Raw genomic sequence first — 25,782 nt, forward strand, 5'->3', positions numbered from 1 at the left:
GGCACCAGCAGCCAAGAATGACTTAATTGGATAAAATGTCTAATGACAAACCAGGGCCCCACAGCAGAGTCCTGGCCCCAGCCCCAGGCCTGGTGCTGGCCAAGCCTTGTCTCAACCTCTGTCCTTGCTGGCTCCCAAGAGTTACCTCCAGTATTATGTCCTCAACTGTACAGTGATTGAGCATCTACTGTTTGCTAGACACTGAGGATACACCTTTGCAGAAGGTGGGGAGGGTCCTGGGGGAACTGGTCTACCAGGGAGACAGGCATGTAGTTACACCATTGGGGGATCTAGGAGAGAGGGTTACATCCAGGAGCTCTGGGGAGGGGTTGGGGCAGGCAGAAGTGGAGAAGGACATGTGACCCAGGGTGGGCCTGAAGCTGATGAATATCACAGGAAATCTCAGATCCATATCTCTGGTGATCTATGTCCCATAAACATGTCCATCATAGTGGTGACAATTGCAGTGACGATATAAGACACATCTTTTGAGACACAAATCTTTCTCAAAAGGAAAAGCCTGGTTCTCTGACATTTAGAATATATTTAATGACCTAGAGGAGACAGAAGAGAACAGTGAATCTAGGAATGGCTGCTAAATGGCCTGTGTGCGGCCGTTTTCCAATCCCCTGCCCTGGCAGACATTGTTAATTGATCATGACAATCCTTCCTGCTGCACACAGATGGAGCTTCCGAGTTTGTCTCTATTAGAGTGCTCCTAGCTGTCACTAATCGATTGGAGATGACTTTTGAGATGAAACCTATTTGCCATCCTTGATGGTGGCTAAGTTCCATGTTTTATGGAGAAAGGGACTCACCCAAGGGGCTTGCAGGTAGTCACAGGGCTAAACAGTGGTCCCCATCAATGGAGACATCTTCGACTGTCACAATCTGGGAAGAGATGCTACTAACATCTAGTGGGCAGAGGCCAGGGTGCTGCTGGACATGGCTGTGATGCTCAGAATAGCCCCCACAACAAAGAACTCTCCAGTCCAGAATGTTGATAGTGCTAATGTTGGGAAGCCCTGAACTAAAAAGAACTGTACTTTCTGGCTTCTAGTCCCCGGAGTCCCCTGGAAGGTGAGATTATGTGCCATTTCTGGTTAAGAAATAAGGAACTGGGGATCTCTGGGTGGCGCAGCGGTTTGGCGCCTGCCTTTGGCCCAGGGCGCGATCCTGGAGACCCGGGATCGAATCCCACGTCGGGCTCTGGGTGCATGGAGCCTGCTTCTCCCTCTGCCTATGTCTCTGCCTCTCTCTCTCTCTCTCTCTGTGTGACTATCATAAATAAATAAAAATTAAAAAAAAAAAAAAAAAAGAAATAAGGAACTGGTTAGGAATGTTCCAGAGCAAGTGGTTCTCACCCTTGTCTACAGAGTTTGGTTCAGGGCTTCTCAAAAGCTCCCCTGGGGATCATTTAAGCCTCCTAATGCCCAGGCCACACCACAGAACAATTATATCAGAACCTTTGGGGTGGGACCCAGACAAGGAATTTTTACAGTTCCGCCAGTGATTCTAGTGTGCAGCAGAGGTTGAGAAGAATCACCCCTTTGGAGGTTCAGAAGTTATCTCCATCCTTAACGTGTGTGAGGTTCTGTAACCTCTGTGAGCCCCTGATTCCCGTCTGCAAAATGGAAGTATCATATCTGCTGCGAAGGGTGGGGTGAGGGACGAGAGGTGTGCTGTGTGCAGAGTGTGTGGCATGGAGCTAGCTGTGGCTCTCAATGCAGGCGGGGTATCTCCTGCCCGTGCAGGTATTCAGTGATGGCACAGTGTTGGGGCCTCTGCTGAGTAAGTGGGCCGGTCCTCTCCTTGGACCTCTGGTCTGACTGCTGGCACTCAGTTTTCTGTCTCCTTTTCCCAGGTCAGGATGCAGGCCGAGGCTCTGGATGGGCTGCCAAGGGGTCCACACAGGGCTGGAGTCGGAGAGCCCGGGAGAGCCCTGGGCAGGTGTCGGAGTTGGACAGGACCCAGCTGAGCCAAGACCCGGGTGGGGGCACCCTGGCCATTGACACACTGCCAGATAACAGGACCAGAGTGGTGGTGAGTGCTGGGGGAACATGGAAGGGGAGGGAAGTGGTGGTGGGGGACCCCCAAGGTGCCCTATGTGTACTTGCCAGAGGCACAAGTCACATATCCTTTGGGACAGTCCTTGGATGTCAGCATGGAGAGGTGGATCCCAGGGGAGGGGATGAGAGCAGGGCCCAGCCTTGGAGCATAAAATCTTTGCATCTCTGAGCTTCATAGATCGCCTACCCTTTTGTGAACCCAGAGAGGTAAAGTGACTTGCCCGAGGATGCACAGCATGTGCACAGGGTTCCTGACACTGCCTGAGGCCTCTGCTAAAATGAAGGTGGCCTATGAGTCACATCCAGCTGCCAGCTCAGACCCTTCTCCCCTTCCCATTTCTTTTTCGTTTTTAAAGATTTTATTAAAAAAAAAAAGATTTTATTTATTTATTCATGACACACACACACACACACACACAGAGGCAGAGACACGGGCAGAGGGAGAAGCAGGCTCCATGCAACATGGGACCCGATCCTGGGTCTCCAGGATCACACCCTGCGCCGAAGGCAGCGCTAAACCGCTGGGCCACCAGGGCTTCCCCCCCTTCCCATTTCTGCATCATTTACAAACTGCATAGCCCCAAAGGGTTAACAGCTGCAGAGGCTCAGGCTGCTTAGCCTCCAGGCAGGGCACAGAATAGAGAAGGCAATTAGGGAGAGTCTCCTCTGCCTGGGGCAGTAGTGAGGTGGTGGTGAAGGGAGGCCAGCAGGGTCAAGGCTCAGAGGAGCGTCGTCTACCCCCACTCTCTCCAGGAGGCTTTCTTTAGAGGAGGCTGATGGGGGCCTCTGTGTCTGTAGGTGCATCTGTCACCATGTGTGCGTGTGTTTGCACGTGTGTCTGAGAATTTTTGTGCATTATGTACGCTTGCCTGTGTGTCACCGTGGGCTGTCTCTGAGTATGTGTGATGAATGCACGTGACCGTACAAGTGTGAGCGTGCCCCTGGCCACACGTGTAGGCATCTATAGCTGAGATTGAATTCCCAGGATGCAGAAAAATTATGACATAAGAAGCAACAACAGGGTGTGCTTCTTGGCATACATTTCTTTATTTTATGTTCAAGAACGATCTTTTTACATCAAGGAAGTGCATGCAGATAGTCAAAAAGGTCAAATCGTGCTGAGGACGGAGAACAAAGCGCAGCAGAAAGCCCGGCCCCTCGCCCCGCCCGCCGCTCTGCACCTGCCCGCCCCTTGCTCTGGAGGCGCCCCTGGGGGCTGCCTCTCCTGGTGGTTACCACCATATTTCTAAGTAATTTACTTATGCTGTTGCCTTTTGATTAACTCATTTAGACATTATCTGTTGACTACCTGTTGTGTAGATGAAGATTTGTCTTTTATATACTCCCTCGAGTGTCATCCTACTCTCAATATTTTTGTTAAATCCATATGCTCTGCTTTATATCATGATAATCATGTAAATATTGTTCGCCACTCATCCAAGCAGGAAAATATCATTGTTTACTTTCTTGTATAATTTTTGGTTTTCCAAAAGTTGGATCTTTGCCCCAACCCCCGTTTGCTTAATTTTCTGTACTTACCTTGGCTATATATTTTCATATATCCACTGGCCTCAAATAGAATTTTTAGCGTGGTCCAACCTGTCTGCTTCCCTCCCCCACCCTTGGAAACCTCTCTCCTGTGGCCCTGCCCAGACCTGGGCTGGCTGCTGGCTCACTCGCCCACCTGTCCACCATGGGACCCCTCTCTCTTCTGAGGTTGGAACCCCCTTATCTGTCTCCTGTTGGGTGCCCTATTTTCTCTCCGGTTGGAACTCTGTGCCTTCTCTTTCCTGCTTCTCCCCCTTGTTTGTTTAGCTTCTTGAAAAAGGTTACATGGAAAATTCTTTAGAGAGCTCGCATGTCTGAAGATGCCTTTATTCTGTTCACACTGATTGATGGTCTGGCTGAATAGAGAATTCTAGATTAAAAATAATTTTCCTTCAGAAGTTTGCAGGCATTATCTTCTGGCTTCCAGTGTCACTGTTGAGAGATTTGATGTCATTCCTACTCTTGTTCTTTGTTTATAACTGCTTTCCCCCCATTCTGGAAGCTTTTGAGGGTAGAACCCCAGCATTCTGAAGATGCAGTGATTTGTCCTGCCTCTAGCTCTTTTTTTCTCCTGCTGTGCTGGACGTATGATGCAGTATTGCAACCTAGGACTTGCATTTACCAGTTCTGGAAAGTCCTCTTGTTTTATTTCTTTGAAATTCTTCTCTCTGACTATCCTTCTTTTTCTATAATTCCCTTTGATTAAATGTCCATCTGAGGGATTGACCCTTCAACTTCCTTCTGTCTTCTATTGTCTTTCCCTTTGCCTTTGTGGTGGTGGTCCATTTTCTGGGAGATTTTCTCAACCTTTTTTTTTTTTTAAGATTTTATTTATTTATTTATTTATTTATTTATTTATTTATTTGAGACACAGAGAGAGGCAGAGACATAGGCAGAGGGAGAAGCAGGCTCCCTATGGGGAGTCCAATGTGGGACTCCATCCCAGGACCCCAGGATCATGACCTGAGCCAAAGGCAGACGCTCAACCACTGAGCCACTCAGGTGTCCCCCTCAACCTTATTTTCTTAATGTTACTGATCTTTTTTCCTACTTTCATATTTTTAATCTCCAAGAGCTCTTTATTATTTTCTGATTTCTTCTCATTTTAAGGGAAAAAAAGCATTGTGTTCTTGTATCACGGATGTGATATCTTTTCTGTCCTAAGATATTTTTTTCAAAGAGTTTATTTATTTAGCTGACAGAAATCTAGAGTTAGAGAACCACAAGCAGGAGTGGGGGAGGAGGAGGAATAGCAGAGGGAGAGGGAGAAGCAGCCTTTCCACTGAGCAAGGAGTCAGACACCCGGCTGGATCCCAGGACCCTGGGATCATGCCCTGAGCCAAGGCAGATGCTGAAATGACTGAGTCGCCCAGGTGCCCCTGTCTTAGGATATTTTATTTATTTAGTTAGTTATTTTAAAAAGATTTTATTTATTTTTATTTATTCATGAGACACACACACACACACAGAGGCAGAGACATAGGCATAGGGAGGGAGCAGGGTCATAAATGCTTTGAACTCTCCCTCTGTCTGCTTCATTTCCATGACTTCTTTTTCCTTTTACCTCAGGCTCTGACATGGCTTGGCACTATTACTGATCCTGTCTTTATTTAGAATTTTGATATTTGGTTCATTATGGATTTTCTTGCATTCATTTCTATTATATTTTAAAATATTGCATTTAGGACACCAGGGTGGCTCAGTGGTTGACACTCTGCCTGTATCTCTGTTTCTGTGTGTCTCTCATGAATAAATAAATAAATAAAACCTTTAAAAAAAGAATGTGGGCAGCCTGGTGGCTCAGCGGTTTAGTGCCGCCTTCAGCCCAGGGCATGATCCTGGAGACCTGGGATCGAGTCCCACGTTGGTCTCCTTGCATGGAGCCTGCTTCTCCCTCTGCCTGTGTCTCTGCCTCTCTCTCTCTCTCTGTCTCTAATGAATGAATAAATAAAGTCTTAAAAAAAAAAAGAATGCATTTAAATATTCTCTGGCTTGATGGCTGAGTTTGTTGGTGCCAGTTTAAATGTTGTACCTGAGGTCAGAGCCCCCCTGCCTCACCTAATCTCTCTCTGAGATGGAACCTGGTAGCACCTCAGAGAATGAAACCCCAACTCTCTTCCCATTCTGCCCTGTTTTCTCCATCCTGGAGAACCAGGGAGCCATAGAAGGCCTGGGCAGGAGAGGAATCCTGGGTAAGGGAGCCGCCAGACACGCTTCCCTCCCCTCAGCTTTATTGGGCCATCAGTTAAAGAATTGATACTTGCTCTGGGCCAGATGCCATGGTCAAAGGGCCATGTCCCAGTCAGTCCATGCAAAGAGGATCTTGCAGAAGAGAGCCACAGAAATGTGGACTTCTGGAAGCAATTGTCTGTGGACATCCAGAAAGGGACAATGGGGATCATTAAGAGCCAGTATAGACTTAATAATTCTCCCAGAACTTAAAAAACAATACAGGGGCGCCTGAGTGGTTTGGTTGGTTAAGTGTCTGCCTTTGCTCAGGTCATGATCCTGGGGTCCTAGGATGGAGCCCCGCACTGGGCTCCTTGCTTTTTCTCCCTCTCCCTCTGCCCCTCCCCATCCTTGTGCTCCCTCTCTAATAAATGAAATAAAATAAAATAAAGGAACACATAAATTCTTGGGCTCCACCCTGGGATGACTAGTTCAGAAATGTTGGAGATGGAGCATGGGAGTTAATTTCTTTAAAAATTCCCATGTGAGCTCCTAGCTGGCTTAGTGGTTGAGCGTCTGCCTTTGGCTCAGGTCGTGATCCTGGGGTCCTGGGATCAAGTCCCACATTGAGCTCCCTGCAGGGAGCCTGCCTCTCCCTCTGCCTGAGTCTCTGTCTCTCTCATGAATAAACAAAATCTTTAAAAATAAATAAAAAAATAAAAGTTCCTGTGTGATTCTGATGGTCATCTAAGTGTGGGAACTTCTGATCTGTATTATTTCAAACCAATTTTAAAATCAGTTACTAGAATGATCAGCAGAACATGAAGTTTTCTCAGGTGCCATGTGGCTGTACTTGACTACATGACTTCTGCCATCCCTGGAGCATCGTGGCCCCCTCCACAGCCACACATCTAGAGTCCACGTGAGGGAGCAAGCCCCCACCTGGCAGGACACACCTCTGTGCCCAGCTCTGCCTGTGAGACAGGAGGATCAGATGTCTACCTTAGCTGAAAGAGAGTTCAGATGTCAGATTGGGATCCAGAAGACTGCCTTGGCAGGCTGAGTGATAGTCGGCTTCGTGCCAGATGAAACTACCAGGATAAATATAAATCCTGGCACTTAAGTTTAAAATAAGGTGGGAGAGATGTGGCTTAGCGACAGTTCATGAGGAAAAGATGTGGGGCTCCTCACCGCTCGTAGGCTGGAGATGAGTCAGGAGTGTGAAGTGGCTGCCAAGGACGGAGGTGGGAAAGCTGACTGCGTTAATGGAAACTGATGGAAACCCACAGAAACCTGGGAACCAGTGCTAGGGCGCTAGAGACCATATGGGGTATTTCTTGGCCTGACCATAAGCTGAAGCTCTTTTAGATGGTTTTAGATGGTTATCTAGATGGTTATCTGAAAATCAGAGGAGTCCAGAATGGTTGAAGGAGCTTGCGGGCATTTAGCCTGATATAGAGAAGGCTCTAGATACAGCTGTTTTCTCGTAGCTGCAGGGCTGTGACTGCTGCAGAGGGAATAGACTTTTTCTCCATAGAACTTATCACTTCCTGCACCAAATTATCTATTTCTGTGTTTATATTGCCTGTCCTCCTCCCTGGAATGGAAGCCCCGTGAGACCCAAGATTTTTATGACTGCCCCCAGGGCCTGGTACACAGTAGGAGCACCTCCTTTGAAGGAGCATAGGAAGCAGGGATTTCCTCATCCCCAGAAGCCTCAGAAGACGGGGTTGTTGAAGAGAAGACGTAGTGCTGGGGTTTATCCTTCGACTCAGTGCCTCCAAGGACTCCAACTCAACTGACTCTTGGGTTCCCACACACATAAGAGAACGGCAGGGATCCCTGGGTGGCTCAGCAGTTTAGTGCTGCCTTCAGCCCAGGGCGTGATCCTGGAGTCCCAGGATCGAATTCCACATCGGGCTCCCTGCAAGGAGCCTCCTTCTCCCTCTGCCTGTGTCTCTGCCTCTCTCTGTGTCTCTCATGAATACATAAATAAGATCGTAAAAAAAAAAAAAAAGAGAGAGAGAGAGAGAGAGAACAGCAGTGCTTACACATGCCACATGTGTGTGCTTGTCTGTGACCCAAGTGGTCTCATGTCCAGGGCCTCAGGGAGGCCTGTGCTCCATTCCTTCCTGGAACCCCCTAGACCTTGCACTGAGCAGTGTTCAGTGGGGGACACTGATGATCACCTCACAGCTGGGCCTCAAGCCCCACCCCCTGCCCAATTGACATCCAGGCTGTGTGCCCACTCTGCCCAGGACAGTAGGTAGCCTCAGCCACTCAGGAGCCCAGTAAAGGGCCCTGGAGACACCTGCTTCTCCTGGGTCTGCTCAGTGTCTCTGAGAGCTGGGGTCTATTTGAGCAGAGGAAAGGATGATCTAGACCAAGACTTGGTGGCATTGGACTAGGCAGGAGGGGAGTGATGGGAAGAGGATATTTCAGCGTATTTGGTTTGGTCTGTTTCAGAAGGTTTTTTTGAGCCTCACCAGGAAAACGTTTCTGCTACTTACCTATCACAGCCTGATTCACGCCTCTGCTCTAGGGCCGTACTGAGGGGCTGAGGGCCTGGCAGCTGGGGTTCCATTCCTTTTGCTGCCCCACACACCTACCCAGAGTCCTCTCATCTTCCTTTTTGTCCTTCAGTACACCCTCCTGGCTGTGGGCTTCCCTTCTGTCTCGGGCCCTCTGCCCAGCCCCGATCCTAGACCTTCCCTGCCCAGTCCCTCTGACCATCTTCCTGTCTTGCCCCCTCTGGCCCAACCCTTTCTTCACGGTCTCTTCTTCCCAGATCCCTGCCCAGACTCCCTACCCAGCCCTCCCACCTGGCCCCTCTGCCCAGCCGCCCTGACCAGCATCCTCTGCTCAGCCCCTTCTGCCCAGCACCCTAGGCTGGCCACCTTGCCACGATGCTCTGTCCAACTCAGATCTTGTTTTGAGACCTTGAGGCATCCAGCCCACACTCCCAGGGTGAGCTGACAGCTCCGAGGCCCTGGCCAGAGCTTTCTCTTTAGATTTTAATCTCATGCCCTGCTCTACCACCATGCCCCAGTGGAAATAAGACTCTTGTCTGGACCAGGCTTTCTAGAGATTTTTCCACCAAGACCAGTTCTGAGGCCCTGGAACACTGGGAACTTTTTTGAGGGGGTGGGTTAGGGCTTGGGGGGAACTACAGTGCTAGGTCAGAGACCCTGGGTTGTGGCTCAGTTTATTCCGAGAAGATGGAAAGGGGAAGGAAGCCTTGGAGAAAGTTCTTCCATCCTTCCATCCTGGATTGCCAATCATAGTCCAAGGTTTTCTTGGTTCTGTGTTTCAGATCTAGGCCAGAGTTTGGGAGGAACCAAGCTTGAGAATGTTCACATTTGGAGGTTCCCCTTTAGTAGAATATTTTCTCCATGGTAAGAAAGACTCCCTCCTCCCACCTCCAGTCTTCCCTAGGGTCCCGCTTCCCTAAGTTCCTCTCCTCTCTGGCCAAGCAAAACTTACCCACTCTTTCCCCCCATGGTGGGCCGAGGAATCCTGAGGGACCATGGTCCCATGGGGTCTAAGATGACGGACAGCGAGAGGGACAAATGAGTGCAATACCTGCCTGGTTTCTACAACCTCCCAAAGGATGCAGTTCCTAAAAAGGAGACTTCTAGAAGGTCTCCTCCCCAGATGGAGGGGCCTGGGCAAGATGGCACAGACAGACTAATAGCACAGATAGCCAAAGAGCAAGCAGTGCTCATGGAAGGACCATGCCAGTGGGCTCAGGGGAAGGGATGAGGTGGGGAGGCCGCACCTGGAGAATCCTGTGTGTGGTGTGTGAGGTGGATGGAGGGAGGGGAAGGCCAGGAAGAGAGAAGAGAGAAGAGAGAAGATAAGAGATTTTGTAAGAAGAAGAGGTGTTTGGGGGACACCTGGGTGGCTCAGCAGTTGAGCATCTGTCTTTGGCTTAGGTCGTGATCCTGGGGTTCAGGATCGAGTCCCACATTGGGCTCCCTGTGAGGAGCTTGCTTCTCCCTCTGCCTGTGTCTTTGCCTCTGCCTCTCTCTCGGTATATCTCATGAATAAATAAATAAAATCTTTTAAAAAAAGAAGAAGAAGGGGTGTTTGGGGAGGTGGGAGGTGGAGTGCAGGTATCCAGTCTCCAGCACTGTGGAAACAGCCCAGCAGCCCTGGTCTTGGCCCTGGTATGACCCTGAGCTGGATGCTTAGCCCCTCAATTAATGAACCCAGCATTGGGAATCCCTGCAAGCCCCTGGTAGCTTCGAATTTCCCAAATGGAGTGGGAAATACTGATCTCACGGGGTAGATATTCAAAAGCAAAATGCGAGGCATGTGATGAGTTCTCTGATCCTATCTTTTCCCCATTTGCCCCCTCCGGGCTCAGTAAGGGTGCCAAAGACCCCCCCCACCCTGGCTGCTCAGCCCTAGGACGTCCACCTCCTACGACAGTTCTTGTTGATCCTTTTCCTTTCCCTTGGGCAGGTTCATTGGTTGGTTGGTTGGCTTCTTTCTTTCTTTCTTTCTTTCTTTCTTTCTTTCTTTCTTTCTTTCTTTCTTTCTTTTTTTTTGTGTTGAAGTGAGATTTACATAACATAAAGTTAACCATTTTATTTTTTAAAGATTTATTTATTTGAGAGAGAGAGAGACAGAGAGAGAGAGAGAGAGAACGCACAATGGGGGTAGGGCCAGAGGGAGACGGAAAGAGAGAACCCCAAGCAGACTCCCTGCTGAGTATGGGGCCCTGAAGCAGGCTCAATCCCACAACCCATGGAGTCATGACCTGAGCCAAAATCATAAGTTGGATACTTAACTGACGGTGCCACCGTAGTGCCCACATAAAGTTAACCATTTTAAAGTGAAGTATATTTAATACATTCACAATGTTGTGCAACCATCACCTCTATCTAGTTCTAGAACGTTTTTTAAAAGATTTTATTTTTATTTATTTGAGTGATCAAGAGAGAGCACAAGTGAAGGGAGGGGCAGAGGGAGAAGCAGACTCCTCACTGAGCAGGAGCCCGATGTGGGGCTCCATCCCAGGACCCTGGGATCATGACCTGAGCTGAAGGCAGATGCTTAACTGGCTGAGCCATGGAGGTGCCCCTAGTTCCAGAACATTTTCATCACCCCAGAAGGAAATGCTGTACCTTTAAACAGTTGTTCCCTACCTACCCCTCTTCATCTCCTAGCACCCACCAATCTGTGTTCTATTTCGTTACCTATTCTGGATGTCTCACATATAAATGAAATCACATGATATATGATCTTTTGTGGCTGGTTTCTTCCACCTAACATGATGTTTTCAAGTCTCATCAGCTATTTATGGCTGAATACTATTCCATCGTACAGATATACCACAATTTGCTGATTCATTCATTTGTTGATGGGGTATTTCTGCCTTTTGGCTATTGTGAATAGTGCTGCGGTGAATGTATGTCCATGTATTTGTTTGAGGACCTGTTTTCAACTATTTGGGCCATATACCTAGGAGTGGAATTGCTGTGTCATATGGCTACTCTATGTTTAACATTTTGAGGAATTTCCAAACTGTTTTCCATGATAGCCAAACCACCTTACACTCTTATCAGCAACATATTGAAGATTTAGAATTCTCCACATCCTTGCCAACACTTGTTATTGTCTTTCTTTTTATAAATCATAACATCCCAGTAGATCTAATATGGTATTCATTGTGGTTTTGCTTTGCATTTCCTGAAAGACTAATGATGTTAAGCATCTTTTCATGGGCTTGTTGGCCATTTGTATATCTTCAGAGAAATGTCTACTTAAGTCCTTTGCTGCTTTGCCCATTTTTTAATTGGGTCATTTGTCTTTTTTGTGTTGGGCAAATTTTTTAACCTCTCTTCATTGTCAAATGGGGATGCTATTGTCTAAATGTAATTGGAAAGATGTCCTATAGGAGTCTATAACAAAGGCCTGGCACAGGGTCAGGAATGATAAACATTAGCTGACTCTGAATTAGGCTCTGGTCTAATTAGGTGGCCAGTCATCTTGGTTTTCCCAGAATGGTCTTGGGTTTCACAGTGAACATCCAGCATCCTGGGAAATTGCAGTAGCAGGCAAACTAGGACAGCTGGTCACCCTACTGTGGTCCCAGGTACAGTAGATACTAGGTGTCCTTGCCACATCTTTGCTCCAAACCTCATATTCCTCATCTGAGGTAAGATGGAACTGAGAATGGCTCGTGGAGTTGTTCTAAAAATCAGGTGAGGGACGCCTGGGTGGCTCAGGGGTTGTGTGTCTGCCTTCAACTCAGGGCATGATCTCGGGTCTGGGGATCAATTCCTGCATGGGGCTCCCTGCGGGGAGCCTGCTTCTCCCTCTGCCTATGTCTCTGCTTCTCTGTGTCTCTCATGAATAAATAAGTAAAATCTTAAAAAGAAATCAGATGAATTAATTGGTTGAAAGTTAACCAGAAAGGCAGGCAGGGGAAGGTAGTACTTTTCCCCTAGATCTTACCTGGAAGTGTAAAAAGAGTATGCTAGCAGCCACAGATGTCTTCCTGGCCTTGGCACTTCAGGTGCTGTGCTTCATAGCCTCACTACTCGAAGTTTGGTGGGGGAACAGCAGGCTTGGCAACAGCTGGGAATCTATTAGAAATGCAGAACCTCGGGGTGCCTGGGTGGCTAAGCATCTGCCTTCAGTTCAGGTCATGATCCCAGAATCCTGGGATTGAGCCCCGTGTTGGTCTCCCTGCTGAGCAGGGAGCCTGCTTCTCCCTCTCCTCTTGTGCTCTCTCTCTTTAATAAATAAATACAATCTTAAATAAATAAATAAATAAATAAATAAATAAATAGAAATGCAGATGCTCAGGGGCACCTCACTGGCTCAGTCCACAGAACGTGCGGCTCTTGATCTCAAGGTTGTGAGTTCCAGCCCTACAATGGATGTAGAGATAACTTAAAAAAATAAAAAAATAAAAAATAAAGAAATGCAGAAACCCAGGCTTTGCTGAATCAGAATCTGATTCTCAGGTGATTTGGATGCTCAGTAAGGTTTGAGAAGCATTATAACTAAAGTTTTAAAGCAGTGGAAACCATCCTGGAGGTGGAAAGTACATCAATAAATTCATTACAGGAATATTTATGAGAGCATAAAAATTAGAAGCTATCTGAATGCCCAAAAATAGGGAATTAGTTAAGAAAATTGTGGGATTCCTTCTGAGTGGATGGCCAGGAAGCCATTAGAAATGATGGGTTTTTTAAAAATTGTATTTATTTATGTATTCATGAGAGACACAGATAGGCAGAGGCAGAGGGAGAAGCAGGCTCCACGCAGGGAGCCCAATGTGGGACTCGACCCCAAGGACTCCAGGATCATGCCCTGAGCCGAAGGCAGATGCTCAACCACTGAGCCACCCAGGCATCCTAGAAGTGATGGTTAAAAGACCATGTTTAGATATCATGAAACCTGACAGAAGTAGTCCACACAACTGGATGATCAGCAGTATTATAACCATGTGAAGTTCTACACATATGGAAAAGGCTAGAAGGAAATATGCCATCATGGGACTGGATGAGGGATGGGGGAGGTCCGTTTTTGTTTTTGGTTTGCCTGGTCCTGATTCTGTGTGGTGATATGATATATATATTTATGCTGTTAAAAATCCCTGTTGGCTGATATTCCTCCTCATGTTGAATCAGTGTCAGGATAAGATGATTCTTCCGTTTCCTGTTGAGGACATTGAGAAATGCTTTGTCTAGAAAGCTGCTCTTCACTCTCTTCCTGAGCCTGGTCCAACCCCCCACTTCCAGGGCTTTCGTAGGTCAGTCCCATCCATCCTGACACCTCTCTATGCTAGGCCCTCAGCACTGATGCCAATACCCCTTTCTCTGGCCTGGGTCCCTCCCTTTCCACGATAGACCTGCTTTCTGTACTTCGTGATGACAGGTATTCTGTGTGGGTTTATTTTAACCTGAGGCTTGAATACTCCCAGAGGGCAGATGGAGGTTATTATGTGGATATATGAGGTAAGGGAAAATAATAATAAAAGGCAGTGTTACAGGAGCCCTTCCTGAGTGCAGACCTCATCCTATGGCCTTACATTTAATTCACCCACCTACCTGAGGGGGTAAATATTTCTAACACTGTCTTGGAACAGAGAGGTGAAGTACTTGCCTCAAGTTGCACAGCTAGTGAATGGCAGAGGCAGGACAAGAGCCCAGGTCTTTTCTGCCTTTGGAAGTCCAAGGGTTGGAGCACTGTCTCATCGTGGATGAGAATGCCTGGCACATTGGTCCAGACAGGGGGTGTTTCTAGACCAGTGCTTTCCAAAGCTTATTGTGCAAAAGAATCCCTTGGGGAGCCTGTTCAAATTTGGATTTTGATCCAGCAGGTTTGGGATTGGGCTCGGGATTCTGCATGTCCAGTGAGCTCCCAGGTAATGCAGATGCTGCTGGTCCCTGGGACACATTTTGGGGAACAGGGATCTGAGAACATTCCTATGGGTCTTGTAAGGCTTCATGGCTTGGTGGAGTCAGGGAATGGGATGCCCCCTCCCCCAGCAATCCCATCAGCACCTCCTGGGTCGGGCCCAGCTGCCTGGAACACTGTCCCGAAAAGCCTGGCTGGCCAGATCTCTCCAGCAGGCCCTGCAGAGTGCCCTTGGTTGCCTGCCCCAGCATTTTCACCTGCCAGTTGGCTGGCAGTTGATGGGTCGATGGTGACAGCTTAGCCTGAGTTCCTGTCCAGAAACGTCTTGAGCTCAGCCAAGGTAAATGCTGCCCCGCTGTCAGAAATGAAGTGCCTGGCGGGCTCCAGGCATGAATAATTGAGGCAGAAGAGACATTGTAACAGCAGACGTTTAGGACGGAGCTGGGGTTGGTTTGGAGGAGACAGCCTCCACAATCAAAACCTTTTTTGGAAAGGTCCAACAAAATCATTGTAATAGCTCCTACTTAGCGAACACCTACTGTGGACCAGGCACTGGGCTAAGAGCTTTACATTGCTCTGTTTTGTCTAATCCTTTCAAGAACTCTGTGCAGGAGGTTACTGACGAGGGACTGAAGCTGAGAGGAGAGTAATGTTTGGCACTAACTACTATGTAGCGGAGCCAGTGTTTGAACTTGGGTCTGACTCCACAGCCCTTGCCCTTGATCCTAGAGCAGTGGTTTTCAAAGTGCACCCCATGGAACCCTAAGGGTTCACAGAGGCGCTTCTTACACAAGCTGCTGTGGGTTGGAGGGTGGTGGAGAAGGAAGTAACAGCAGGCTGGGCTCCAGGCCCTTCTTTCCTTCCCCCGGAATGGCCATACTTGGATATGATTTATGTCCTGAGCTTCCACAGAAGATTAATTGGAAGAAAGGATTCCATGAGCAAAAATGTTTGAAATCCACATCGTGCTGCCTCCCAGAACGAATATGGATTATTGACCAGGGCTTCTTGCACGCATTTCAAGGAAACACAGTTCCCTTTGGTGGACTTGCCAAATAGTCTGGCTCAGGATATGCCCCCTGACCCTCTGTAATGTTAGGCTACCCCTGTCGTAGCTTCTGGCCTCCAGGTCCGCAGGGTCTGGAGGGCCACCCTCAGGGGTAACAGGACTGCCCCAAAGACAGCAGGTGTGATGCAGTGATGGTGAATTCCTGGGATGAGTTCACAGCCCAGGCACGGCCCCTAAATCCCTTTAGGAGTCGCATGTATATGGATTACAGTGAAGAAGCCCTCAGATTGACAGGCCTAAGGAGGTCTCCTCTTGGGACTTTGCTTGTATTAGTTAGGATACAGATTCAGTTCTTGTAACAAATGTTAAATTGATGAGGGACAGGGGTGTGAGAGTTTATTCTCCTACATGTAATAGTGTGAGTATAAGTAAGCAGGGATCGATGTAGTGTCTCCATGGTGTTGGGAACTCAGCTTCCCTCTATCTTGCTACCTGCTGCTCTGCAACATGTGCCTTCTCAGTTGTGGTCCACGATGGCAGCCCATTCCTACTGAGGACAACTGTTTTGCTGGTCTTCCATTGGCTGGCCATAGTCTCGTAGCCCCACTTAGCTGTAGGAGGGCTGGGACACGTAGTCTTAGCTGGGTGGCCATGTGCCTAATGGAAACTAAAGGAAGAAAGAAAGAGTGGTTAGGGGGAAGCATTTATCCATCTCTGTCACGGGTGGACTTCGTATATCAAAATTGATGATGTTGGCAGCAGCGGGAGCAGGACCTGTAGTAACAAATGGGAAGTGCCCCCACAGTCAGTCAAGAAGCTGGCGGTGGGGGCATCTGGGTGGCTCAGTGGGTTAAGTTTCTGCCTTTGGCTCAGGTCATGATCCTGAGGTCCTGGGATCGAGCCCAACATCCAACTCCCCATGTAGTAGGGAGCCTGCTTCTCCTTCTCCCCCTCCTGTTTGTGCTCACTCACTCTCTGTCTACTAAACAAATAAAATCTTAAAAAAAAAAAAAGAAAAAGAAGAAGCTGGCAGTGATTGACTTTATAGAAGAAAACCATGGCAGCCTGGGTGTTGTCAGGGAAAATTCTCCCAGAAATTGGTTTTCCCACTTCTCTCTTCCCATTCAGATTCTCACCGTCTATGCTGGTAAAGAACTGCCTAGGGTCTCCCTGGAAGGCGCTCAGATCACCCCATGAACAAGACTCCTCTAGTTAGTGTCCTTTTGGTTCTGAGGAGCTGTTTGAATTGTGTCACGAGAAAGGTTTATAATGAGGAGTTAGAGACCTACCATGGGATGGAGATGACAGGTGGCCTGCCCTCAGGGACCTGGCAGTCAGAAACCAGGGCTGCTTTCCTTCTCTCCACGCCCACTTCCATTCTTGTCTCCTTTTCACCCATCCAGTGTATATTTATTGAAGCCAGATGCATGTAAGGCCTTCCTTCTCCTCTCTGTGGACAAGCAGTCACATTTAGGACTCTGGTGACCCAGAGTCACCCATGTCCTACACTTGCTGCCAGGGGGAGCCAGGGTTTCTCTTCCTTGCTTGGAAAGAGTCTCCCTAGCTAGCTTCAATTCCTCAGGGAAGAGCTTGAGGAGTCAGGGGACTTCCTCCTGTGTGCAGGACGTGACAGCTTTGGAATGCTTTCCGTAGGCTTGGATTCCCAGAGGAGGCAGCTGGTCCCTTCCTAAGTGGCTTATGTATCACCTTCTGTCAGTACTGAGGGAAGATGTCCTGGTCACCACCCCACATGTTCTCAGCACAGCCTCGGGCCCCCTCAGCCGCAGGATCCTTGTGACTGAACTAATTCAGCAGGCAGATCCTAACACTTACCATATGCCAGGTGCCAAGCCTTACACTAGGTAGGTTCTGCAGGTGAGAAGATGAACATGACACAGTCCCCTTAGCCCTGTGCCCCAAAAAAGACCCACGCTGGTTCTTCTGATGCAAGAGATTTTAACCAATGACTAAAGAGTGGCCCACGTCACCTTCCAGTGGGGGCAGCTACTTAAAAACCCAAGAAACAACAGAGGGAGGAGAGGCCATTGCCTTTGAGTGAGACTGGCCTGGTTTCAGCTGGGGCCAGTGAGATGCGTCCCCAGTCACCCCCACCCTTTGCCATCTTAGCTGAGGCAGCAGACACATGTTAGCATCTGTTTGGGCTTCCCAACTGCAGAGCGTGGCTTCTGCCCAGGGCCCTCATTTCTCATGCCTAGAGGTTTGGCGAAAGCTCTCACCAGGTGAGTCCCAGGAACCAGGTGATAGAAACCAGACCCTTCTCCAAGCTTCCAAGCAGCTGTTTTAAACACAGGTCTGCTCAGGTTCCTAGGAGGGAGCTGCATTTGGTTGACTCCCAACATACCTGCCAGGGTCTGTTCTTGGCTGCTGTCCTGCTTTGTTTGGTAACACGATCCCATTCTGGTCACCAGGATGTGTGGTGGTAGCAGTAAAACAGAGAGAGGATAAGCAGGCATTTGATGGACTAGGCTTTGTGACCATTCATTCATAGCAGATCCTCCAAATGAGCATATATTCTGTGCTTAACCATCATAGGTAAAGGCAAATCTCGCCTGTGGAGAATGTATGGTCTCACAAGAAAGGCAGGGGTGGAGGTAATAAGTCTAAACAACTAAACCATCACAAGTATGCAACATATTGAGAGGGAGAAACCCAGGGTGTGATGAGGGGAGGTTCTCCTGAGCTAGTGAGTGCTGAACTGAAAGGATGAGAAGGAGTCAGCTCCTGAATGGAGTGGGAAAGAGGTTTTGAGGTGCAGAAGGTACAAGGCCCTGAGGCAGACCAGTCTTGGTAATTTCAGAAGCTGAAGAAGCCCAGCAGGGCTGGAGCACAGAGAGCAGGGGCACAAGAGGTGGTAGGTGGAAGCCAGACTACCACGTGTCAGGAGGATTTGTGTTTTTGTGTAATAGACAGCTGAATCCAAGGACTTACTGAGCATCTCTCCAACATATCCTCAGGAACCCAGGTTCTGTCTTGTTCTTGTGGCTCTTGTTCTTATCCTCACAAGATGGCTGTTGAAGTTCCAGCCATCGTATCTGCATTCCAGGCAGGAATAAGGAGAAGAGCAAAGGTAAGAGGGACAAAGAGTCAAACGTGACCTGCAGGAGAGTCTTCATTTTATCTTGTTAGCCAGCCTATATCACATGGTAACCCTTAAGACATCCAGGGAATGAGGATTTTTAGCTGGTTACTTTGCTGCTTGCTATAGGTCCAATGTTCTGTTAACAAAGAAGTCGGGGTGGTGGTGGTGGATATAGGATAGGTATGTCAAGAGTCTGCCGCACAGAGCTTTGTAGGTCATGGTAAGGAGTGTGGTCTTCGTTCTGAGGCAGCTGGGGAACCATAGAATGTTCTATGCAGGGTGATGATATGGAAGGGGGAGACAATTCAGGGGTGCCCTCCTTAAGCCACAGCAACACGTAGATTTGGGCCTATATGTTAGTTTCCTAGAGATCCTATAATACATCACCACAAACTTGGTGTTTTAAAACAATAGAAATTTATTCTCACAGTTTTGGGTGCTGGGAGTCTGAAATCAAAGTGTCAGCAAAGCCATACTCCCTCGGAAGGCTCAAGGGGAGAATCCTGCCTTGCCTATTCTGGTGGCTCCTGGCTTTCCTTGGTGTTCCTTGGCTTGTAAGCTACATCACTCCAATCTCTGCCTCTGTCATCACATGGCCTTCTTCCCCGTGACCCCTTTGTGTCTGTATCCAAATCTCTCTCTTATAAGGTGGCATAGTTGGTTAAGCATCCAACTCTTGGTTTCAGCTCAGGTCCTGATCTTAGGGTCATGAGATTGAGCCACACGTGGGGCTCTGCAGTCAGCAGGGAGTCTGCTTAGGACTCTTTCTCCCTTTCCCTCTGCCCCTCTCCGCCTCTCTCTCTCAAATAAATAAAATCTTAAACAAACAAACAAACAAACAAACAAACAAACAAAAACAATGTGAGCACCCACCATTGGATTTAGGGCCCACCCTAATCCAATTTGACCTCACCTTGACTATACTTGCAAAGATTCTACTTCCAAATAATGTCTTATTCATAGACATTAGGACTTGAGCATATCTTTTTTTTTTTTGTAGATTTTATTTATTTGAGAGAGAGAGAGAGAGAGAGAGAATGCGTACAAGCGGGGAGAAGGGGCAGAGAGAGGGGGAGAAGCAGGCTCCTTGTTGAGCAGATGTGGGGCTGGATCCCAGGACCCTGGGATCATGACCTGAGCAGAAGGCAGACCCTTAACTGACTGAACCACCCAGGTGCCCTTTGAACATACTTTTTTGTGGACACAAACCTGCAGGGCATGCATAAGGACTAAAGAACCGGCTAGAGACCCTGCTCTGCTCTGTGGGGCCATTCATTTACCCCTCACCCATAGAGACAGCCCAGGAATTTGGGACGGCCATACTCACAATCTCAGGATTGTGAATTCAAGTCCTGCATCAGGCCCCACCTGGACTTGGAGCCTACATTTAAAAAGAGAGAGAGAGAGAGGTTGAGAACTCCCATCTCCCACAGATGGTGGGGGCTATTTGCAAAGGATAGACGTCCTCCCAGGGCAAGTAGTGGGAGAAGATCAATAAGAAGGTGATGTTTAGGGCAGCCCCAGTGGCTCAGCGGTTTGGCGCTGCCTTCAGTCCAGGGCATGATCCTGGAGACCTGGGATCGAGTCCCGTGTCGGGCTCTCTGCATGGAGTCTGCTTCTCCCTCTGCCTGTGTCTTTGCCTCTGTGTGTGTGTGTGTGTCTCATGAATAAATAAATAAAATCTTAAAAAAAAAAAAAGAAGGTGATGTTTAAGTGGAGCATCGACAAAGTGGGGATATGCCTGGGGAGGAAGGCAAGGAGGTCATTCCAGGCAGGAGGATCAGCATGTGTGACCACTGGTGGCCTGAGGGGAGTCTGGGCTGATGAGTGGGTGCACAAGGATGTACAGGGTAATGAGAGAAGGCAAGAGCAGTGAAGCTGGAGAAATTGGAGCTGACTCCTGATGAGACTACGGTTTGGGTTTTGTCTGGAGGACAGTGGGAGCCCCAGATGGCTTGTGAGCACAGTGATGTGGCCTTGCACGTGCTTTAGATTTGTTTGACAGCTGCACCGAGGGTAGGTGGAGGGGTGGGCCGTCTGGAGGCTGGAGGGGAGGAACCAGGCAGTGGCGGTGGGGAGATCCCCCTCCCCCGCCACACCATCCTTCTTCTGCTCATCTTCTCCCTACCCTGCCCCGACCCCAGGTCCCCAGAGCGTGTCACTTGTCAGAAGAGCAGAGTCTGCCTCTTGGCGGGTGCAGGGAACAGGCATCCCTCGTCCCTGCTCATGCTGGGCCCAGGGCAAGGGCCGGCTGGGCAGCTGGCAGGTTGGCAGGAAGAACATGGTCCGCTCTGCTGTGTCTGCAGCCACTGTCACTGGACAGCCTGATTAATGACCCACTGCGCCCGGGCCTCCTCACGGGTCAGCAGCCCCATCTCTGCAGCCGCGGCCAAGTGAACCGGCCTTCTCTGCCTCCTGCCCCCTTATGGCTGGTGCTCCCAGATGGGCAAAATGCTATGACATCGCCTCCTCCCTGGCTCTGCCACCCTTTCTGCTAACTAGTTCCTGTCCTCTTTTAAGTCCTGGCCCTAAATGCCTCCTGTGCAGGAGAGACTTTACAGAATTAACTCCCAGCCTGCTGTGTTCAGCTTGTTCTTTATTTTATCCATGTCGAGCTCATGGTAGAGGTTAAAAATGTCTTGAAGGAACCATGCTGCTTCTCTTCCTTTTCTCAGCCCTCTGGTGACTGTCGCGTGGGCCCCGAATTCTCCCTCTGCTTAAGGGCCTGTGTCTGTGTGTTCTACTTGCATAAGGCCTGCTTCCTCCATCAGACTAACAAGATGACCCCAAGATCAAGGATCTGCCTCCATCTTTATTTTTCATTTATCTATTTGGTTATTTTTAGGGAGGGTAGGTAGGGACAAAGGGAGGGAGGTTGGGAGAGAAAGAGAGAGAGAGAGAGAATCTTTTTTTTAATTTTTTTATTTTTATTTATGATAGTCACAGAGAGAGAGAGAGAGAAGAGAGAGAGAGGCAGAGACATAGGCAGAGGGAGAAGCAGGCTCCATGCACCCGGAGCCCGACGTGGGATTGGATCCCGGGTCTCCAGGATCGTGCCCTGGGCCAAAGGCAGGCGCCAAACCGCTGCGCCACCCAGGGATCTCGAGAGAGAGAATCTTAAGCAGGCTCCGTGCTCAGCACAGAGCCCGACTTGGGGCTCAATCTTGCAACCCTGAGATCCTGACCTGAGCTGAAACCAAGTATTGGATGCTTAACCGACTGACTGTCCCAGACACCCCTCTGCCTCCATCTTTATACTGGTGGCTTCTAAGATCCAGGTTTTGTTTTTTGTTTTTTTCCCTTAAGCAGGGTAACCTCAGGGCAGTGACTGTGTCTCCCCTTCAGTCTGGGAGCTCCCTGAAGATGAGAGCTCTGTTTGGGGTTGCCCTGTCTGTTTCTTGCTGGTGCTCCAAGCTCAACTCTGCCTTGGGCATGCTCTGTGCATACTCAGGGGCTGCAGGAAAAGCCCCCTGGCGTATCTGGGAATGGCAGGGCTGAGCATGGGTATAGCAGGTGTGAATTTGGCTGGAGCCAGAGCTGTTGGGGCCTGACTATGGGCCTGGTACTGAGCTATGGTCTGGGGCCAAGGGGAGCCCAGGACATCCAGGCCTAAAGGAGTCCTGGAGGCCCCAGATCCAGGGAGGGCTGGGACTTCAAATCAGAAGTCCATGCAGGGGAGGGGCAGAGGATGGCTCCTGGCTAGCCTGAGTCTTCATAGCTGCTGTGGTCTCTGTCTTGGGTGGTGGCAGGAGGACAACCATAACTACTATGTGTCCCGTCTATATGGCCCCAGCGAGCCCCGAAGCCGGGAGCTGTGGGTGGACGTGGCCAAGGCCAACCAGAGCCAAGTGAAGGTCCACAGAATCCTCTCCAACACCCACCGGCAGGCTTCGGTGAGTATGCCAGTCCCTGGCAGTGCTGCCTTGGGCCGGGAGGCTGGGGGCCAGGGCCCTGTGCCCAATAGTGGGCGTGACTGTGGCCTAAGGTCCATGATCTGGGAAGTGCCTTTCAGGGGCCCCTGGGGGGCCTGGCCAGAGTTAAGGTGCCAACCTGTGGTCCTGGGGGCCTGTCTGGGACCTGCCTGTCCCTGGTCCTGTGCAGACAAGCGTGCAGCAGTGTGGGTGTCCAACTTCCTGGCCTACAGCTTGCCCATGCTGATTCTCTCTTATGCCTGCAGAGAGTGGTCTTGTCTTTTGATTTTCCTTTCTATGGGCATCCTCTGCGACAGATCACCATAGCAACTGGAGGTAAGGCTGTGTCTGTCGGTGGGACTGGGGGAGGTTTGGAGATCTCAGCCAGAACCCCAGGGGCCTACCTGGGAAGATTCATTGGAGGCAGGGGTACACAGACAGTAGAGGGTCCCACATCCCACACTGAGCTCTGTTGGGGCCCCTATCTCAGGAGGGAGATCAGTGTGTGTGTTGGGCCACCTCCCTGATGTTGGCTGACTTGCTTGTGTGTGTGCGTGTGTGTCCCAGGGCTAACTCAGGCCAGCGTGGGCAATCCCTGTGGTCTCTATGCTTCTGAGCCTATGAATGAGAGAGAGGAGGAGACTTCCCTGAGAGCCTGATTCTTGGGACCAGGCTCTTTGCTGCTATGAGGAGCCCATCTTTGATTCCCGTGTACTTTCCCAGGGACTGGGAGAGGTGGGAGTCTGTGGCCCCCTAGAGGGGCAGGGAGAGCCTTCTCTGCTTGGGAGCCCCTTTGCTGCATACACACCAGACCCAGAGCCTAGCAGGTGGAAATGGGGAACAGAGGAGACTCGCTTCCAGTTCCCTCTGTGCTCTCCCTCCTTGCACAAGAATGCAAGTTGCTCTCTAGGCCTTCTCTAGTGACCTCTCCGCATTTATCCCCACCCCAGGCTTCATCTTCATGGGCGACACAATCCATCGGATGCTCACAGCTACTCAGTATGTGGCGCCTCTGATGGCCAATTTCAACCCTGGCTACTCCGATAATTCGACAGTCGCTTACTTTGACAATGGTGAGACCAGATCTCAGAGTTTAAGTCACCTGGCTCCAGGGCTCGCTTGTCCCCCTGCCTTTAGAGGAGCCCAAAGTCTAGAGAGGACAAGGTATTTGCCCACAGTCACACAGCCGGGCAGGCACCCCACCTCCCTGCATTCGGTTCTTCTGTATGTTGGGAACAAGAGGCCTGCGACCTAGCAGGGTCTGATGAGATAACAAAAGAAAAGTGCTTGGCTCTTAGCAGAGGTGACAAACATGATAGGCTTGTATTGTCTCACTCTCACCAGATTGTCCCTTGAGCACCCAACCCTCACCCATACCTATCCGGATTCTGCAGGCCCTCCTCCCTGCACTGCCTCCCTGTCCAGCCAGGTCTCTGCCTTCTCCCCAGGGACAGTCTTTATTGTTCAGTGGGACCACGTGTACCTCCAAGGCCGGGAAGACAAGGGTGGCTTCACTTTCCAAGCAGCTCTGCACCATGACGGCCGCATTGTATTTGGCTACAAAGAGGTGAGTGAGCGTAGCCGCAGAGATGGCTGGGTCTTGGGGTCTTCATTCAGCAACTATCTGTGGAGAACCTGCAATGTGCCAGCCACTGGCCTCAGTGTGGGGAATACTGCAGTTAATGAGAGGGCCATAGGCCTGACCCTTGTGGAGATATAGGCCTGGTTGGGGAGATAGATAGTAATTGCATGGACAAATGTAGAATCACCTCTAAGACAAGTGTTCCTAAGTAGAGCCAGGAGAGCCTTTCATGAAGCTTTTTTTTTTTTTTTTCATGAGGCCTTTTATCTCAGCAGAGATCAAGGAGGCTTCCCTAAGGAAAAGAGTTGAGACCTGCAGGATTCATGGGAGTTAAGGAAGCAAAGAGGAGAGAGGGGAAAATCATGTTCAAAGGTCCTGTAGCAGAACAGAGGATGGCTGGTACAAAGCATTGAAAAAAGATAGCAAGGCTGGAGGGGAGAGAGTAGGGGGCAAGATAGGGCCCTTTGCCTATGGGAAAGGTCACTCTGGCTTCAGAGTGGAGAACAGATTGTTGGGGGCCCGGAGGGAAGGCTGGGAGATATTTTGGAGAGAGAGATGTTGCCAGCTTGGAGTAGGATGGGGTGAGACGGAGACAACTAGATAGATTTAAGAGCCAGGGAGCAAGTGAATTAATAGGCTTTGGAGATGTGTTAGGAGGAGGGGGGCATGGATGGAAGAAAGGGAGTGACTCCCAGGTTTCTGGCCTGCATGGAGATGCCATCCACTAAAAGCAAAGAAGAAAAGGAAATCTACTGGAGACGGTATGGGGGAGACTTGCAATTTGGATGGGGGCCCATTGGATTTGGGATGTCTCTGAGTCCTCTGAGAGGTGCCGTGAGCAGGCGGATGCATCTGGAGCTCAGAGGGGAGGTATAGGCTGGCTCAGGGATGTTTGGCAGGGATAGATAGAGCCTCTTCCACCCCGCCTCCCCCCCTACAGATTCCTATGTCCGTCTTGGAAATCAGCTCCTCCCAGCACCCCGTCAAAGCAGGACTATCAGACGCCTTCATGATTCTCAACCCATCCCCGGATGTACCAGGTGAGTCCCCAGGGATCCAGCAGAGCTCTCAAAGGGCTTGGACTGAGCTCCAACTGACCCAGGCTGTGGGTGGGTGGGGATTGGCAATGGAGGGGGTGGATGGAGGGCAGAGAGCTGAGCAGGAACCAAGGGAAGATGGAGCATAATGAGTTCTAATAGTTTTTCATTAAAGCCGAGGAACCATTTTCCCCCCAATGAAATCACCAGTGGAAAGTGCTGCTCTGTTGGATGGGGAGGGGAGCCACTCAGCACCCAGTCCATTTAGAAAGTCTCCAAAGACACCAAATTAGGATTTTTTTAAATTAAATTTTTATTTATTTATGATAGTCACACACACACAGAGAGAGAGAGAGAGAGAGGCAGAGACACAGGCAGAGGGAGAAGCAGGCTCCATGCACCGGGAGCCCGACGTGGGATTCGATCCCGGGTCTCCAGGATCGTGCCCTGGGCCAAAGGCAGGCGCTAAACTGCTGTGCCACCCAGGGATCCCCCAAATTAGGATTTTTGAGGGCTCCCAGAACACAACCATAATTGCATCCCCATCCCAGGTGATAGGAGCATCACAGGGGGCTTCAGGGAGAGGAAGCCAGTCTGAGCCACATAGTTAACTGTCCTTCAGCAGATCAAATCTCTCTAGCCTCAGTTGCTTCTTCTGTAAAGTGGAGGTATAGCTGGAATGGTGCTTTTTCCTTCCTGATCCTTCTCCAGTTCTGATATTTTGGAGGGTCACAGCTCTTTCTCTCCTGCTTCCAACCTGCTGCTCACCCCCACCAGAGTCTTGGCTTCACATTTCTGGGGAAGGCCCTGCAGGCATGCCATCCACTGTTTTTAGAGCCCTGGCTCAGATACTTTTGAACCTGACCTCTTCTGCTGTGCTGTGTATGCAGTAGTCCTCTGTCTACTGGGGGATGGGACTGGGGGATATTCTGAACTCCACTCTGGCCATGCCAGGCTGGATGAGAGGATGTGTGCGGA

General features: G+C 49.6%; 1 protein-coding gene across 1 annotated transcript in view; it reads left to right on the forward strand.

Annotated features, from left to right (window-relative positions):
• The window catches only part of PLXDC1 (plexin domain containing 1), a 61,349-nt gene that overhangs the window by 6,187 nt on the left and 29,380 nt on the right, over window positions 1–25,782 (forward strand). Inside the window, exons 2-7 of the mRNA XM_038547458.1 lie at window positions 1,865–2,043; window positions 22,024–22,167; window positions 22,452–22,521; window positions 23,136–23,258; window positions 23,634–23,752; window positions 24,708–24,807. Of these exons, the coding sequence (XP_038403386.1) occupies window positions 1,865–2,043; window positions 22,024–22,167; window positions 22,452–22,521; window positions 23,136–23,258; window positions 23,634–23,752; window positions 24,708–24,807 (735 nt within the window). The remainder of the gene's footprint in view (window positions 1–1,864; window positions 2,044–22,023; window positions 22,168–22,451; window positions 22,522–23,135; window positions 23,259–23,633; window positions 23,753–24,707; window positions 24,808–25,782) is intronic.

The sequence above is a fragment of the Canis lupus genome, chromosome 9, assembly GCF_011100685.1.
Source record: "Canis lupus familiaris isolate Mischka breed German Shepherd chromosome 9, alternate assembly UU_Cfam_GSD_1.0, whole genome shotgun sequence".
NCBI lineage: Eukaryota > Metazoa > Chordata > Mammalia > Carnivora > Canidae > Canis > Canis lupus.